The sequence below is a fragment of the Neolamprologus multifasciatus genome, chromosome 6 (genome assembly GCF_963576455.1).
Source record: "Neolamprologus multifasciatus chromosome 6, fNeoMul1.2, whole genome shotgun sequence".
NCBI lineage: Eukaryota > Metazoa > Chordata > Actinopteri > Cichliformes > Cichlidae > Neolamprologus > Neolamprologus multifasciatus.
Window position 1 is genome coordinate 23,577,786 of NC_140444.1, and position 16,832 is coordinate 23,594,617.

At 39.9% G+C, this 16,832-nt stretch overlaps 1 protein-coding gene and 1 long non-coding RNA gene across 3 annotated transcripts; both read left to right on the top strand.

Moving 5' to 3' along the window:
- Window positions 1–149: 149 nt before the first annotated feature.
- Window positions 150–11,172, top strand: hadh (hydroxyacyl-CoA dehydrogenase). 2 transcript variants are annotated; one of them, XM_085161946.1, is made up of 8 exons: window positions 221–455; window positions 1,520–1,648; window positions 1,742–1,899; window positions 3,309–3,435; window positions 3,862–3,951; window positions 10,111–10,183; window positions 10,283–10,399; window positions 10,500–11,172. In XM_085161946.1, exons 1-8 carry the CDS (start codon window positions 339–341, stop codon window positions 10,616–10,618), a joined length of 930 nt encoding a protein of 309 aa, XP_085018072.1. In that variant the 5' UTR covers window positions 221–338; the 3' UTR covers window positions 10,619–11,172. The 2 variants fall into 2 exon arrangements, with proteins under 2 accessions (XP_085018070.1, XP_085018072.1); XM_085161944.1 differs by having other exon boundaries at window positions 150–455; window positions 10,111–10,399.
- A 3,355-nt stretch (window positions 11,173–14,527) lies between these two features.
- Window positions 14,528–15,594, top strand: LOC146517043 (uncharacterized). The gene is made up of 2 exons (XR_014874424.1): window positions 14,528–14,886; window positions 15,044–15,594. It is a non-coding gene; the product is annotated as an uncharacterized LOC146517043 (long non-coding RNA).
- The last annotated feature ends 1,238 nt before the right edge of the window (window positions 15,595–16,832 follow it).

Sequence of the window (16,832 nt, forward strand, 5' to 3'; positions counted from 1 at the left end):
TGCGTGCGTGTGTGTGTGTCACTTAACAGAAATGATCGTTACTTACTGTAATGGGTTACTCACCCTAATAAATCTAATTGAAGACTAAAATGTGCTTAGATACTCTATAGACTTGTGAAATGTATTAACTGTTGCTTAGGTTTCGCATTTCTTTTTTTATTAAAAACAAAAAACACCAGCAAACGCACAAAAGTTTGACATCAAACTTCTGAAATCCACAGTCTGACCCGGAGCAAGATGGCGGCGGTGCAGACGGATCTCATTAGTCCAGCTAGGGGGCTCCTGTGCACTGATATTAGTGTGTCCTTCACTTTGGACCCGAGCGGACACCGGTCAACATGGCTTTCGCAGCTCCTCAGATCGTCAGAGGCTTCTCGTCTTCAGCTGTCCGAAATGTTGTTATTAAAAATGTAACGATCATCGGAGGTGGACAGATGGGTGCGGGGATTGCACAAGTGAGTAAGCGAAAAAGGAGGAGCCTGGTCCGTGTTTAGCTAAGCTGCTAGTTAAGTTCAATGGGTTAAGGCCAATCATAAAATTATCCATGTAGCAAACAAAAACTGTTGTGAGCCGCCAGCCTTATATCGCCTTAGGGCTTTTGGAGCCTTGACCTGACTTTTAAAAAATAATTTGAAAAAAAGCACTATGCTGCTAAAAAATAGATATTTGCAAAATGCTGCCTAAATATGTATTTTACCTGATTAATGTGTGTGGCGGGGCCTGGTCTGCAGCACCGCTGCAGGGGAGTCGGACGCACCCGAGCGGCACCCGCAATCACGCCTCGCCACCTTAAAGTCTGCTCTCTCTGCTGTTGTGTTGTCGGGCTGTGAGCTGAAAAGCTACAGCCGGCTGTATGCGTACAGCAACCGTGTATGAAAAGCGGTCAATAAAGAGATGCTGAAAAGCATGTTCATGCAAACATCGTCGGGTCTGCCGTGATATGTTTACAATAAGACTTATGGTCCCGAACCTCTGGGCACAGCGGTTACAAATTGGGGCATTCATCTTCACGCAGGACTGTAAGCTATCATCTGTGGGGCGTGAGCTGTGTTTGTTTTGAACAAAGTTCACGGTGGAGAACAGCTGCCGACATAATGTGGATCCGAAGATCCATAATTGGCCTACATGGGGTCGAAAGTCTCGATAAATGCACAGCGTTTCGGCGGGTACACCGGCTTCCGCGAGTGTGACGCTTATTTTGAGCGATGAAAAAAAATAATAAGATATAATTTTATTTTTATATTTCAAAATCACAATAATCTTCCAATTTAGAACTACAAGTTAAAAAAGAACTAAACACAAATAAAATACACTTCGGCTAAATACTTCTAATTTATTTCCCCAAACCACCCGGAGCCGCAAAATAAAGACTAAAGAGCCGCATGTTGCCGACCCCTGGTTTAGACAGATGCAACTCTGTGATATGTGTTAAGAGTTTGAATGTGTCGGATTCAACCAAAACCAATCCCCCATAGGTGGCTGCGTTTGGAACAATCTTGAAATGTTTTCTTTCTTTAAGGTTGCAGCATCAACGGGCCACTCGGTGACACCGGTGGACACGTCTGACGGCATCCTCAAAAAGTCCATCAAATTAATTGAAGGGAGCCTTAAACGAGTGGCGAAGAAGAAGTTTTCCGATAAGCCAGAAGTGAGAGGCTGTAAATTTACTGACAAAATGAGCAGCAATATCAGCCACACCATGAAATTTGAGCAGTTCTGAAAAATGTTTGGTTTGTTTCAGGCAGGTGAAGAGTTCATCAAGAAAATTGTGCAGAAGGTGTCGACCTCGACAGATGCTGAATCTACCGTTCAGGGCTCGGATCTTGTGGTGGAGGCCATTGTTGAAAATCTAAAGATCAAGCAGGATCTTTTCAGTAGGCTCGACAAGTTGGCACCATCGTAAGCTCCACTTCAGTTCTGTTTATTTGTGTAAAGTGTAAAGCTTTTAGCTCTTGGCTTAGATCACCTAACATACAATAATGTGCAAAAGTCTTGAGCCACCTCTCATTTCTTTATATGTTGCCTCCAAGGAGCCAGACTTTCCTGTCATTTATTGAACTCTCAGTCTGGTGTTCAACTAACCCTGTGAACCCATGATCAAGGAGACGTAGGGTTTTCAGATTCATACTATAAGGTCTTTGACCTCAAGATTGGAGAGGTCATGATTTGCATTTTAGCCAGTGGTGTTGGAGATATTGTCAAAAATCTCAGCACACTGTCAACAAGGTAAAAGTGTACTTAGATAAAAAAGCAACTATCAGTCATGAATTGGCCTCCCTGGAGCCAGAACTTCAACATTACTGAAGCAGTGTGGGAATCTTCTTTACAGAGTACAGAACAAAAGGCAGCAAACCTCCAAAGATGAGTTTTCAGTTTCCTTCAAGAAGCCTAGAGCGCTATTCCTGAAGACATCTTAAAGAAATGACAAGTAGTGTATGCACGTATGAAGACTTTTGGTGGCACAAATGTACTTTCATGGCATTTATTTTTTTAATTAAATATATAGCCAGTTTGGATCTATTTTCAAGTCCCAAAGGCAATTACGCAAGCAAACCTGATGACACCTCCCACCCAGATCCAGCAAAACAAATTGGACCAGACTGATTTAAGATTGTGTGACCAGACTTTTTCATGATTGTGTGCTGCCTGTCTTTTCTATGCTGACTTATCTCTCAGAGTGCAGCATCAGCTTGCACACTCTGCCTGAACGTGAACACCTTTTGGCACAGTCAGAAAGACTTGTAGGATAGTGATCATTAAAGTGTTTACCATTAACTTACCATGGCCAGTAAGGGGGGAATTATTCAGATGTATGCTTTAGGAAAAGCAGCAGTACCACCTTATAAAGATACACCCCGCTATAAATAAAATGCTGTAAATATTATTAGCAGGTTTTAAATAAAGTATAAAAATTAAAAGAGAAAAATATTCTCCATTAGTGTAAGAAGCAACTTCACAGACAGCTGATTGTTTAATCAGTCAAAAAATACTTGTCTCAATACTTGCCAGGGTCTACTTTTGTTAAGAGGACTTGAAAATGCTCAAAAAATGACAAACTGTAGACTCCAATGGCTTGTAGTCAAGGCAGTGTCCAGAGACAGTACCCAGCTGTAGCCACAAGATGGCAGTAATTTACATAATGGACACCAACAGGCAACACGCCCAGAGCTGCTTGCCTTTCTTGTAGTGACCATGTTACAGATCAAGTAAGTTAAGTAAGTGGATGATGGCCTTGTTAAAGGCAATAAAAAGGCACTTTTCTGCTTTATTAACTGATGTCTGTGATATGTGTTAATTTCTCTCTTTAGGCACACCATCTTTGCCAGTAACACGTCCTCGCTGTCTATCTGTGACATCGCCAGTTCCACCAACAGGCAAGACAGATTCGGTGGCCTTCACTTCTTCAACCCAGTTGCTATGATGAAGCTGGTAGAGGTAGGGTCTTAAGAAAAGAATAATTATTAGCATGCTCATTTTCTTTGTTTAACAAGATACAACACAAATAAACATCTTCAAATACCAGGAAGTAATATAACACATTTATACATATATATCATGTATAACTGGATCATATAGCTGAAACCTGTTTGCAAGAACAATAAAAGAGTTACTAACAGGATCTGTCTCCCGAGTTTTTTGTGTATTGTACATCATAATGCACATAGTGGCATGCAGGGACACAAGTATTTATAGGATTACTATAAGTTACATAGTTACATATAACTATGTTATAGTTACGATAGTATAGTGCTCTTTGTTTAACTTTACTATAGTTATAGAATTACTATAACTTGGGCAAACCCTGTATTTTTAGAATTGCACTATTACAACCAAAGCTGCTAAAGTCTCCATCTTCCACAGGTGATTGGAACTCCAGCAACAAGCCAAGACACTTTGGATTCCCTCATGGACTTCAGCAAAGTGCTTGGAAAAACACCAGTGTCCTGCAAGGTGAGGAGTTTTTGCCTATAGCTTAAGCAATAAAGTTGCTCATTTTGTATCAGTGGCTCACATTAAGGTCTGGGATGTGTTGTATTAGATGGTAAGCAAATGGCTTGCACATGCTCAGTGTATTGGATTGCTGTGGCCGTCTGTGTTAAATCTTAAAGTCTTGGTACCAGATACTGCAGGTCTGCTTTAAAGGTCGGTTCTGAGCTGCTGTGTTGACACAAGAAACATAACCTGTTTTCACTACACTGCACTAAACCTTACACAATATTACCCACAGAACTAGAAGGTTTGATCATAAAATTCTTCAACTCCACCCATTAAAAAATAAGACAGTCAGACTGTCAGCACTAGTGTAACTTCATGCAGCTGCTGACGGAGAACATTTGGCCCACACAACCTGAGCTGTGGTGTGTGCCACTGTGTTTTCGCCACTCCAGAAGCAAAGCTTCGCTCACCACCCTCCCTGCTCACACAGCTTTGGCTTCCTGTTACTTCAGCCTCATCACCACGGTGAAATTCAAGTTGAACCAAATCCAGTTGCATAGCAGACACACAAGTGCAAGTGGTTACAATGAGGCCGACAGCAGCAGCTGGAAGTGGTGCAGAATTTATAGTTTCCCAAAATACTGTAAAGCAGAATGTGGTTAAAATTCAGTAAATAACAATAAGGGATTCAATCATGTCAAGCTATTTGCTAACATGCACACTGTAATAATGTGCATGCTTCATGAATCCAAGGCTGAATTTCACATGCACACTTATTTTGTGTGTATTTAAATGGACTTTTGTAGTGCTTGTCTACTCAAGAAAACTCAAAGGGTTTTTTTTTTTCTTTTTGTTACTACAAGTCTTATTCACCAAACACCAAGCATGTTCATTCATAGTTTCATCTATACCTAAGTGCTTTGTCCAACATTCACACACACACTCACGCTTGGGGCATAAATAAATAAAAGGATGCATTGAGCCAGGTATTGATCCACCGATTGGTAGATGACCCGCTCTACTCCCTGAGCCGCAGGTCACAAAAGTCTTAATAGAGACTTTTAGTCTTCCTTTTTCTGCACACATTAGTTCAATTCAATTCAGTTTTATTTATATAGCGCCAAATCACAACAAAAGTCGCCTCAAGGCACTTTATATTGTACAGTAGATACAGAGAAAAGCCCAACAATCATATGACCCCCTATGAGCAAGCACTTTGGCGACAGTGGGAAGGAAAAACTCCCTTTTAACAGGAGTTAAAAGGGATTTTTTATTATTTATTATCACTTTTAACTCATAAGTGATAATAAATCATAAGTGATGCAACAGTAATAATAATGATTATGAATAGTAACAGTAAAATAATTTTCCATCTCCACAAAACCTTCGACAGAACCAGGCTCAGGGAGGGGCGGCCATCTGCTGCGACCGGTTGGGGTGAGAGAAGGAAAACTATGGGCTCAAAATGTGGTCATAAATATTTTGTACTTGTAAATCACAAATGTAACAATCCAATCAGAGAACAGATGGGTTTGGCTGTCGGAGGGGTGCTTTTTTTTTTTTTTTTTTTAACTGCAGGTCCTTGAAGGTTAATACAGTTTGAAGCTGGAGGATCTCTATATCCGATAGCAGCTAGGTCCCCTAACTTTCAGCAGCTGTTGAAAGGATAAAGTTGTGGTATATCAGTGGTTAGAAATACCATTATTACTTTAGGATTAGTTTAACACAAAGTCAGGGCTGACCCGGGACGATTGCTGTGAGTCACAGTGCGCAGCATAAAAGTCCTTTCACATCGGACGTAGGATGTGCTGCTAATGCTAACTGCTAACTAAAAGCAAAGGATCCAGAATTTGTTGCGCTGGCTGCTGGGCTCTGTGGGTTTTTGCAGCAGCTCTACCTGTGCTAGATGCACCTGCTCCTTTTTTTTTTTATCTCTGACTTTATGTCCTCTACAAGAGTTTCTGTTTTTTTTGCTAGTTCTTCAAATATTCAATAAAAACATGTATGCTAATTCATAACGAAGAAAGCTTTGTAATGAAGACTGTCATTTTCCACTGTGGAAGTCCCTGTGACACAAAAATCACCAAACTCGGACGACCACAGACTGTTTTCCTTCGTGGTGATGAAGGAAAACGCTGGGTTGGCATGTAAAAGGGCATTTATTCCCTTCAAAGACCTGCAGTTCAAAAAAAAGCACCCCTCCGACAGCCAAACCCATCTGTTCTCTGATTGGATTGTTACATTTGTGATTGACATGACATTGACCAATCAGATGAAAGGAAGAAAAATAGGGTCAAAATTCGTACTTGTAACTTGCAGGGATTTTTTTTGGCTAAGTCCACACACAAATCTTTTTTACATATACAAATCTTTTTTTACACACACACAAATCTTTTTTACGCACACACAAATTTTTTTTACACATACAAAACTGATTTACAAGTCCAAAATATTTATGACCACATTTTGAGCCCATAGGAAAACAGGATAGACATGCTGTGGAAGAGAGACAGAGATTAATAACACATGATTCAATGCAGAGAGGTCTATTAACACATAGTGAGTGAGAAAGGTGACTGGAAAGGAAAAACTCAATGCATCATGGGAATCCCCGGCAGCCTACGTCTATTGCAGCATAACTAAGGGAGGATTCAGGGTCACCTGGTCCAGCACTAACTATATGCTTTAGCAAAAAGGAACGTTTTAAGCCTAATCGTGAAAGTAGAGATAGTGTCTGTCTCCCGAATCCAAACTGGAAGCTGGTTCCACAGAAGAGGGGCCTGAAAACTGAAGGCTCTCCCTCCCATTCTACTTTTAAATACTCTGAGGAGCAGGATTTTGAATTCAATTCTGGATTTAACAGGAAGCCAATGAAGGGAAGCCAAAACAGAAGAAATATGCTCTCTTTCTTGTCCCTGTCAGTACTCTTGCTGCAGCATTTTGGATTAGCTGAAGGCTTTTCAGCAAGTTTTTTTTGGACATCCTGATAATAATGAATTGCAGTAGTCCAGCCTGGAAGTAATAAATGCATGAACTAGTTTTTCAGCGTCACTCTGAGACAGGATATTTCTAATTTTAGAGATTTGTTTGACAACTACTCTTTCAAGGATTTTTGATATGAAAGGAAAGTTGGAGATTGGCCTATAATTAGCTAAGACTGCTGGGTCTAGAGATGGCTTTTTGAGTAAAGGTTTAACTACAGCCAGCTTGAAGGCCTGTGGTACATAGCAGACTATTAGAGATAGGTTGATCATATTTAAGATCGAAGAATTAATTAATGGCAGGACTTCTTTGAGCAGTTCTGTAAGAATGGGGTCTAAAAGACAGTTGATGGTTTGGAGGAAGTAATTATTGAAGTTAACTCAAAAAGATCAATTGGAGAAAAAGAGTCTAACTTAACATCAATGGTACTAAAAGTAGCTGTAGATAATATTACATCTGTGGGATGGTTATTGGTAATTTTTTCTCTAATGATTAAAATTTTATTTGTGAAGAAGTTCATGCAGTCATTACTAGTTAACGTTAAAGGGATTATTACCGCGGAAGCACTAGCTGGTAGTCGGGCCGTACGCGTGTCTTAGTGCAGTTGAACACAATCCACAGGGATGGTTGGGCTCGATGGAGCTCTGACTGTTTGTCAACCTGGCTACAGTGCTGAAGAGAAACCTGGGGTTGTTCTTATTTTCTTCAGTGATGAATAGTAAGATGTTCTGGCTTTGTGAAGGGCTTTCTTATAAAGCAGCAAACTATTTCTCCAGGCTAAATGATGATCCTCTAAATTTGTGACACGCCATTTCCTCTCCCGCTTACGAGTCATCTGCTTTTGGCTACGTGTTTGAGAATTATACCACGGAGTCAGGTACTTCTGATATGAGGCCTTAGTTTTCACAGGAGCTACAGTATCCAGAGTCGTACGTAGTGAGGAGGTAAAATTATTAACAAGATAATTGACCTCTGTTGGGGTAGCGTTCAGATAGCTGCTCTGCTCTATGAGCACTGAAGATGATAACAGTGTGTGGATTACATTCTTAAACTTAGTTACAGCGCTATCACAAAGACATCTACTGTGATAAAGTCTACTCTCCACTGCTGTGTTATCAATTATTGTAAATGTAAATGTTATCAAGAAATGATCAGATAGGAGAGGGTTTTCAGGAAACACTGTTAAATGTTCAGTTTCTATGCCATAAGTTAAAACAAGATCTAGAGTGTGATTAAAGTGGTGGGTGGGTTCTTTTACATTTTGAGAGAAACCAATTCAGTCTAATAACAGATTAAATGCCATGTTGAGGCTGTCATTTTTAGCATCAACATGGATGTTAAAATCACCCACAATAATTATTTTATCTGAGCTCAGAACTAAATTAGATATAAAGTCTGAGAAATCAGACAGAAACTCTGTGTAAGGCCCAGGTGGACGATAGATGATAACAAGTAAGACTGGTTTCTGAGTGTTACAGCTGGGGTGGATGAGGCTAAGCATCAGGCTTTCAAATGAATTAAAAGTCTGTCTTGGTCTTTTGTTAATTAATAGGCTGGTGTGAAAAATTGCTGCCACACCGCCCCCTCGGCCTGTGCTTCGAGATTTCTGGTAGTTAGAATGACTCGGGGGTGCTGATTCATTTAAACTAACATAATCATCCTGCTGCAACCAGGTTTCTGTAAGGCAGAGTAAATCAATTTGTTGATCAATTATGTACTAACATGACTTTAATCCAAAATGCTGCAGCAAGAGTACTGACAGGGACTAGAAAGAGAGAGCATATTTCTCCTGTTTTGGCTTCCCTTCATTGGCTTCCTGTTACATCCAGAATTGAATTCAAAATCCTGCTCCTCACATACAAGGTCTTAAATAATCAGGCCCCATCTTATCTTAATGACCTTGTAGTACCATATTACCCTATTAGAGCACTTCGCTCCCGCTCTGCAGGCCTACTTGTTGTTCCTAGAGTATTTAAAAGTAGAATGGGAGGGAGAGCCTTCAGTTTTCAGGCCCCTCTTCTGTGGAACCAGCTTCCAGTTTGGATTCGGGAGACAGACACTATCTCTACTTTTAAGATTAGGCTTAAAACTTTCCTTTTTGCTAAAGCATATAGTTAGGGCTGGACCAGGTGACCCTGAATCCTCCCTTAGTTATGCTGCAATAGATGTAGGCTGCCGGGGGATTCCCATGATGCATTGAGTTTTTCCTTTCCAGTCACCTTTCTCACTCACTATGTGTTAATAGACCTCTCTGTATTGAATCATACCTGTTATTAATCTCTGTCTCTCTTCCACAGCATGTCTTTTATCCTGTCTTCCTTCTCTCACCCCAACCGGTCGCAGCAGATGGCCGCCCCTCCCTGAGGCTGGTTCTGCCGGAGGTTTCTTCCTGTTAAAAGGGAGTTTTTCCTTCCCACTGTCGCCACAGTGCTTGCTCATAGGGGGTCATATGATTGTTGGGCTTTTCTCTGTATCTATGAAGCGCCTTGAGGCGACTTTTGTTGTGATTTGGCGCTATATAAATAAAATTGAATTGAATTGAACTAACAGAGACTTGGAGGAGAGAGACCTAATATTTAATAATCCACATTTCACTGTTTTACTCTTTGGTTCAGATGTGGTTAATGTATTGTTCCTTCTTTGTGATTTTTTTTTTTAATTTTTTTTTTTTTTTATGTTTAAGTTGTTTATTGCTGGTTTTTAGTTTGTTTTTTGTCTGTTTGGGAGCTGACACAGTCTCAGTGGAGATGGGGTTTTTTTTGTTTTTTTTTCGGGGGGGGGGGGTAGTAGCAGGAGGAGAGAAGCTGCAGAGAGCCGTGTAAGACTGCAACTCTGCTTCCTGGTCCCAACTCTGGATAGTCATGGGGGGTTTAATAAATTTGTCCATATTTCTAGAAATGAGAGCTGCTCCATCCAAAGTGGGATGGATGCCGTCTCTCCTAACAAGACCAGGTTTCCTCCAGAAGGTTTGCCAATTATCTATGAAGCCCACATCTTTTCTTGGACACCACTCAGACAGCCAGCAATTTAAGGAGAACATGCGGCTAAACGTGTCACTCCTGGTCTGATTCGGGAGGGGACCAGAGAAAACTACAGAGTCCCACATTGTTTTGGCAATGATTTAACAGAGTACGCACGTGAACAACTCTGCTTTCTGTCTTTAGTAATCATGTTGAACCTCTCTTCATTCAGGATACCTCTGGATTCATTGTAAACCGTCTACTTGTTCCATGCATGATGGAGGCCATCCGGTTGTATGAGAGAGGTGTGTGTACCTGCTGTTTCTACAGCTCCTTCAAGCATCCTTCAAGCTTTTCACTGATTCCTCTAATTTTGTTGACATTCTGTTTTTCTAACCTCTCAGGCGATGCATCCAAAGAAGACATTGACATTGGTATGAAACTCGGCGCTGGTTATCCCATGGGGCCATTTGAACTTGCTGATTATGTAGGACTAGACATAGTAAAGGCTGTTATTGAAGGTGAGTAAAAATCCATAGACACTGTAGTTGTTTATGTGATTTTGATTTAAACATGTCACAGCCTGTGATGAGATGGGACCGTCTGTCTGTATGTCTTTAGCCTTCAAGACAAAGGATCCTAAGAACCCTCTCTTTGATTCGAGTGACCTGCTGAACAAACTGGTTGCAGAGGGCAAACTTGGCATAAAGACAGGAGAGGGATTCTACAAGCACAAGTGATCTCCTGTGAATGTGTGCATTCATCACAGAAACTAGCTCAACAACTGATCAGACACTGGAATAGATAAGTGCCTTTGCCGTGTGCATTAAAGAGCAACTGTTTGCTAAGTCAACCTGTCAGTTTCCTTTCAGTGTCCAGCGAATTTTAAAGCTGAATAAATAGATTTTTAAATACTTGCTGTCTGTTGTCATTTTTAGAGTGAGAGATATCGATGACTTATTGGATGTGCATGTATCATATTTATGAGCATCAGTTAAGAAAGGAAAACATTTTAATGGTAATAGAAGAATGATGATATTGTTAAGACAAAGACTAAAATGTAAGTGGTTGTGCCATACAAGGCAGCGCTCAAACTAAACTTTTGAAGTTGCTGTGATGGATACTTTCATACTGGACTTTCAAGTCAACTCAAGTGGCTTTATTGTCATTTCAGCCACGTGGAGTGGTACAGTACGCAGTGAAGCGAGACAGCGTTCCTCCAAGACCACAGTGTTACATATAACAGACAATCAACACAGGACTACATAAAGTGCAAGTGTGCAAAAATTGCAAACTGCAAAATAAAGAAAACCGTGCAACACAGTCGTGAGTCAGCAAAGTGACTCACGACTGTGGGCTGTGGGCTGAGCACACAGCCCTGAGGGGCTCCAGTGCTCAGTGTGGTGGTGTTCGTGATGCTGTTACCGATCCCAACTGACTCAGGTTTCTCCGTCAGAACTTTCATGATGTATCCAAAAGACAAGGTTTAAATAAAGCTTTGTTTGCTAAAAAGTTCATAATATCATTTTAAAAGTTGATAGCATAAAAGTGTTTTCACACGGTTTTTGACACTATTACTAGTGATTGCTGTGTGCACAGAACAATGAAATAAATTATAGAATGATTATTATAATAATTACAGTAACACTGCTTTTAATGTTTGTTTGTTTTTTTTAGGTTTTGGGGTTTGTTTTAGTAATGGACATAAAGCCACTCAACCTTTGAGCAGAGTCTGACTCTGTCTGCCCTGACTGGTGCAGAATTCATACTTTTGGATCTTCAATTCTCTTTTATGGACTGATTTATGTTTTTCACAGCAACTTTGGGAACAGAAACAGGTATCTGAGATGCCAACTCTCATTAGAAATAAATGCTGATAATGTGCAACTTTGCTCTGCGCACACAGGAATTACATTATGCACACTGATGAAAGAAAGACATAGGACTTTTTAATTCTACTTTTGTTTTGGAAGTTGCATGAATAAAATATACTATTCACAGAGGGGACATTTTGTGTGAAAGAACTAAATTATTTTTGAATAATTTCATAATACGTGCCTGAAAGACAGCTTCAGGCTGGAGAACTATTCCTGAATACTGCTCGAAGAATAGAGGTGATCATACCAAGTAGTAAGTCAGCATTGGGTTGCTCAAGACTTTTGCACAGTACTGTATAGGCTATTCCTACAACAAAAAATATTCTGGGAGCGTGAGTCACTGATAAATTCAAAGCCATCCTCTGGTGAGAAAGGTTAAGAAAAGAAAGTTGTGAACACAGCACTTCAGTAGTAACTTTCTTCTTACAGCTAGTCCCAATCACTTGCGTTTTCTTTCTGTTGTACATGTGTTTTCACCACTAAACAGCTTTGAGTTGTACTATAGATTCATTTAATTATTTGATTTCACCAAATGTTTCATTGATCCCCAATCATGATCAGGATTTGTTTTTCAGACCACATTTCTTCGTTCAAGATAATGGTTCACTTGCAGGGTTTTTTGTTTCCAGGTAGGCTCTTTCTATTGTTGTTTACACAGTAAGCAACACTGAAAAATATGTACACAAGAATGAACTGGCAGTGTAAAACTTATCATGTCTTTGCAGTTCCTGTTGCATTCTTTTTTAAGAAAAAGGAAGCTATTTTTTCCTCTTCTGTGTCCTCTGCATTCTACAGAATTTAATCTACATCATTTTTCAGTGTTTACTCTTGTGTTCTTATGCTTTGCCTAAAGTAAACACTCCACACGGTGCTTCAGTTGAGTTCTTTGCATGCTATGTTTGCTCAAAATGCACAGCAATCTGCTTACATGGCGTTTGTATATCTGCTCAGTGCCATCTGTCAACAAGGTTATGTAAAAACAAAGACAGATTTAATGTAAAGGAGCCATGAACTTATCATCAAGGTCACTTTTCTTCAAAGTTTTATGGTTAATGTTATATTAATATTTATGTTGATCACGTCTCCTTCCAAAAATAACAAACAGCGATGGCTTTGAAATGACCTTGAACCGTTTTCTTTAAAGGTTGCCACATCAACGGGCCACTCTGTCACACTGGTTGACGCGGGTGACAGCATCCTCAAAAGGTCCATTAAAACAACTGAAGGCAGCCTCAAGAGTGGCAAGAAGAAGTTTGCAGATAAGGCAGAGGTGCAGTTAACAGGCAACGTCACCACTTCATATTCTCTACTGTTCACTGGTTTCACCAGACTTAAGCTATAGTGCAGAGGTCTGGGGCAACAACTATAAAACAACATTACATTCACTTTTTACTCTGCAAAAAAAAAGCAGTTCGAATCATCCACAATGCAGGTTTTAGGGAACATACAAACTCACTATTTTTGCAGTCTGAAATATTGAAAATTGCTGATCTAGTGAAATTCCAAACAGCACAAATTCTATTCAAAGCAAAAGAAATTTAGAGTATGTTTTCTTTGAAAGAAGTAAGTTATAATTTAAGGGGTTTTTGTGACTTCAAAACAGGGAAGGTGCGTACTACAAGAAAAAGCTTTTGTGTTTCTGTTCATGGAGTGAAACTGTGGAACAGTTTGAATATGGAACTAAAGCAATGTCCAAACATAAAACAGCTCAAAAAGAGTTATAAAAATATGATCTTCTCGAACTATAAAGAAAGGGAAAATATTGAAATTAAGTGAATGTCTCTATTTAAAAAAATTCATGATGTGATATTATAGCATATAGTATATATTGTATCAGATATCTGTTCACTATTTTTATTACAGATTATATCAGTAAGGAAGCTGACTAAATATTAACTGATAACTTTTGGCAAAGGGGTGGGATTAAATAAGTGTGTACTTCTTCCCACTCCCTTTCAACATGTAAATGAATCAGAATGGTAGAAATATTGCAATGTATTGACTTTTGTATAGTGTTTATTTTTTTTATCTCTTATTTTCTTTACTAAATGTACCTGTATATTGTTTACATGTTTGAAATAAATTAACAAAGAAACAAACAAGCAAACATGAACAACCAGATCATTAATCCTGTGAAATGTGTGAAATATCTGGATAACGTTGGGTTTGGTTTGTTTCGGGCAGGTGAAGAGTTCATCAAGAAATGTCGTTGCAGAACGTGTCGAGCTCCACAGACGCTGCATCTGTGGTTCAGGGCTTGGATCTTGTGATCGAGGCCATTGCTGAAAATCTAAAGATCAAGCTTTAGATCTTTCTAGAGATCTTTCATCACAAACTCTGTCTCGGTTCTTTTTGCTGTTGTAAGCTTTGGCTCTATTGAACACATAAGATATATGGACTGTTGCAAAGCTGCAGATGGGCCTCTATCTGTCTGTCTGTCTGTCTGTCCGTCCGTCCGTCCGTCCTAATCTAGTTTGAAAAGAAACACAATAACCCAAGAATCTCATTTTTTTTAGGTATACTCTTTCAGTTCTAGGAGGCAGGAATGTGTTGCATGCCATCTGTTGGAAAGAAAATGCAACGCTGACCGATGTGTCTGTGTGTTAGACGAAGTGTTACCTACAATTCACTAGCTGGGCTTGCGTCCTCATTTTAAGTTTGACAGTGTTTCAGTAGGTAAAGGTAAATGCTTGGACAAGAATTGAGCTGCAGTTTGGGGAAGGCCTCGAAGGGGACTGGCAGATCCCCCTGTACTAAATAGGAGTGAAGAAGTTAAAGAATAGGGCTTTGGAGCGTGATGTCACGGGGGTGGGCGTGGAAAGGATTTTGGCTCGATCCGCCATTTTCGGGGTCTAGCGCAAGTGAAAAGGGAGCGAAGGCACACACAACAGCCACGGTTCGTATTTGCTGTGTGGTCGGCTGCAATGTTCGATCGCACGACCGGCAAGAGAATAAGCTTGAAAATGGTTTATCTTTTCATTCTTTCCCAACCTGGAAGCAACATGAGGCAGCTCGTGTATCGATGTTAGCAAACGAAGGCGTGTAGCCTGGATAGCAGCTGTGAGACGAGCTGATATCCAGTTCTCTTCCATCTCCAAATATCTGTTGGTGCTCCAGACAGTTTCATTCCGGTAAGTTCTAAATATGTTCATATCACTCTTTATAGCCTATTAGTTTTATTTTCGATGCACTCTGAGCTCATAGCAAATTAGAACAAACATCCTACTGAGTGATTTTGTAGAACCACCTTCTATTTATAGAGATGCTAATTATTTGGCATTATTGCAGGCAAACCAGCCAATGAAATGGATGAAACACATCGTGACTGGGTTCCAGCGCTACACAAGGGACCTGCTTCAAACATACCACCATGCCAATCAGATTACTTCTTCCATGTGAGGGTGAAGAGGTGACCCTTCTGGATAAGATGGTGAAGGTTTGCTGCGTTTTGGTGAACAGTGTGATAATAAAACCAGGGAAATATGAAACCTGCTCCTGTTAAATATTCTTAAGTATTGTGCTGTTAAAATTGCTGTATTTTTTCAAAAGATACAGTAAATAAAGTAATGTTAGTAGTGGTTGATATCATGTAAACACTGTCATGATTTTATGTAAACATTTTGTCATTTGTAAACTATAAATGACATGGATCCTACATTGTAACGGATGTGATGTTCTATAAAGTGGTTTTCATAATAATAAAAAAAAGAGGCAGAAATTAGTTTGTTTCTTTATTCAATTTTTGAACAGTGGTACTCAGTGAGTACATATTCAGTAAATGCAAATTATTTACATGGCAGTGCACTACAGGCATAAATCTAGACCCCTAGATAAAACATTATGGGTCATTCCCACAACCCACAGCTTTACTGTGCTCCAGCAAAGTATCCAAGTATCCTCCAGCAGTGACAACTCCTCCACAGTAGCAGGTGGGATTTTTCTTTTTTGAGGACGGCTCCTTTTACCTGTCACTACAGATGGTCTGTTTATGTTTTGATCAAGAGCCTTTTTTTGGGCAGCTGAAGAGGAGAAGTCTATCTTACGGCCAACCTCTGACTGTATCTTGGTCACATTACCCAGCAAAACCCAGCATGCAGGTTCATCTGTAACAGTCCTGTGCCACAGATCAACACTGTTGCTTCTACATTAAACAGAAGAGCAGTGACGTGGCTGCAGGTCTCCACGACTCCGGCCTTACAGGTGCAGCGGGCGGCTTCAACCTTCCCTGTGATGCTCACAGTGACCCATGGCTGCAATGCTGGTTCATTCAGTCTTTGAGAGTGCAGGACCTGAAACACACAAAGTTCATTTAAAGACAAGAACTATGAGCCAAGGCCGACATAAATGTGTTTAATCTACTTTATCATAAATGTAACAAAGTGTTTAGAAAGTTAGCACATACATGTAATTTTTCATTTCTTTATGTGTCCATCTATAGAACGCTGCATGTTATAGTGTAAATCTGCCTGTTCTCTCTCAGAAACCTGCCTGCAGAAAATGAACCTAAAGTATGTAATGCAAGGATGTCATCACTTTAGAGATGGAGAAAGCATAAAGTGACAATTATGAGTCACTTAATATGATAAGGAGATTCTGCAGGTCATTAATCAATGTATACAACTAAAATAAAATGTATTTTTAGTGACACAAGATACAAATATGGAAGCAAGATGTATAATTAGAATTATTTATAATAAATATGAATAAATTAGTGCAATTTCTTTAACCATAAAGAATAACTAAATCCTTCATGACAATGTCACATCAGTGCACTGAACTCACTATGTTATCCCTCTAACAGCCTCCACATGTTCTCACTGTAGTTTCCCCTCATGAATGAATTTATGCTGCACTAATCTGAATGTTTGCAGGGAAATCAAACGCATTTCACACGCAGTACTCGAGCTGACTTACCTTTGTTTGAATGACGACTTGTACGCGCTGACTCCACAGACAAGGTACGAAAATATGTCAGGCTACGTCAATAGCGGTTGGTCTTCAGGGTTTCTACTCCACGGCTGTGTTTCATACGGGTCCACATTTCCAATGCACGCTATTTTCTGCAAGTACCGCCGCT

Excerpts from the sequence above, each read along its gene's own strand:
- hadh (XM_085161944.1), top strand. The coding sequence starts at position 339 with ATGGCTTTCGCAGCTCCTCAGATCGTCAGAGGCTTCTCGTCTTCAGCT. Across the intron at positions 456-1,519 it reads TGGGTGCGGGGATTGCACAA|GTTGCAGCATCAACGGGCCA; the intron begins GTGAGTAAGCGA and ends TCTTTCTTTAAG. Across the intron at positions 1,649-1,741 it reads AGTTTTCCGATAAGCCAGAA|GCAGGTGAAGAGTTCATCAA; the intron begins GTGAGAGGCTGT and ends GGTTTGTTTCAG.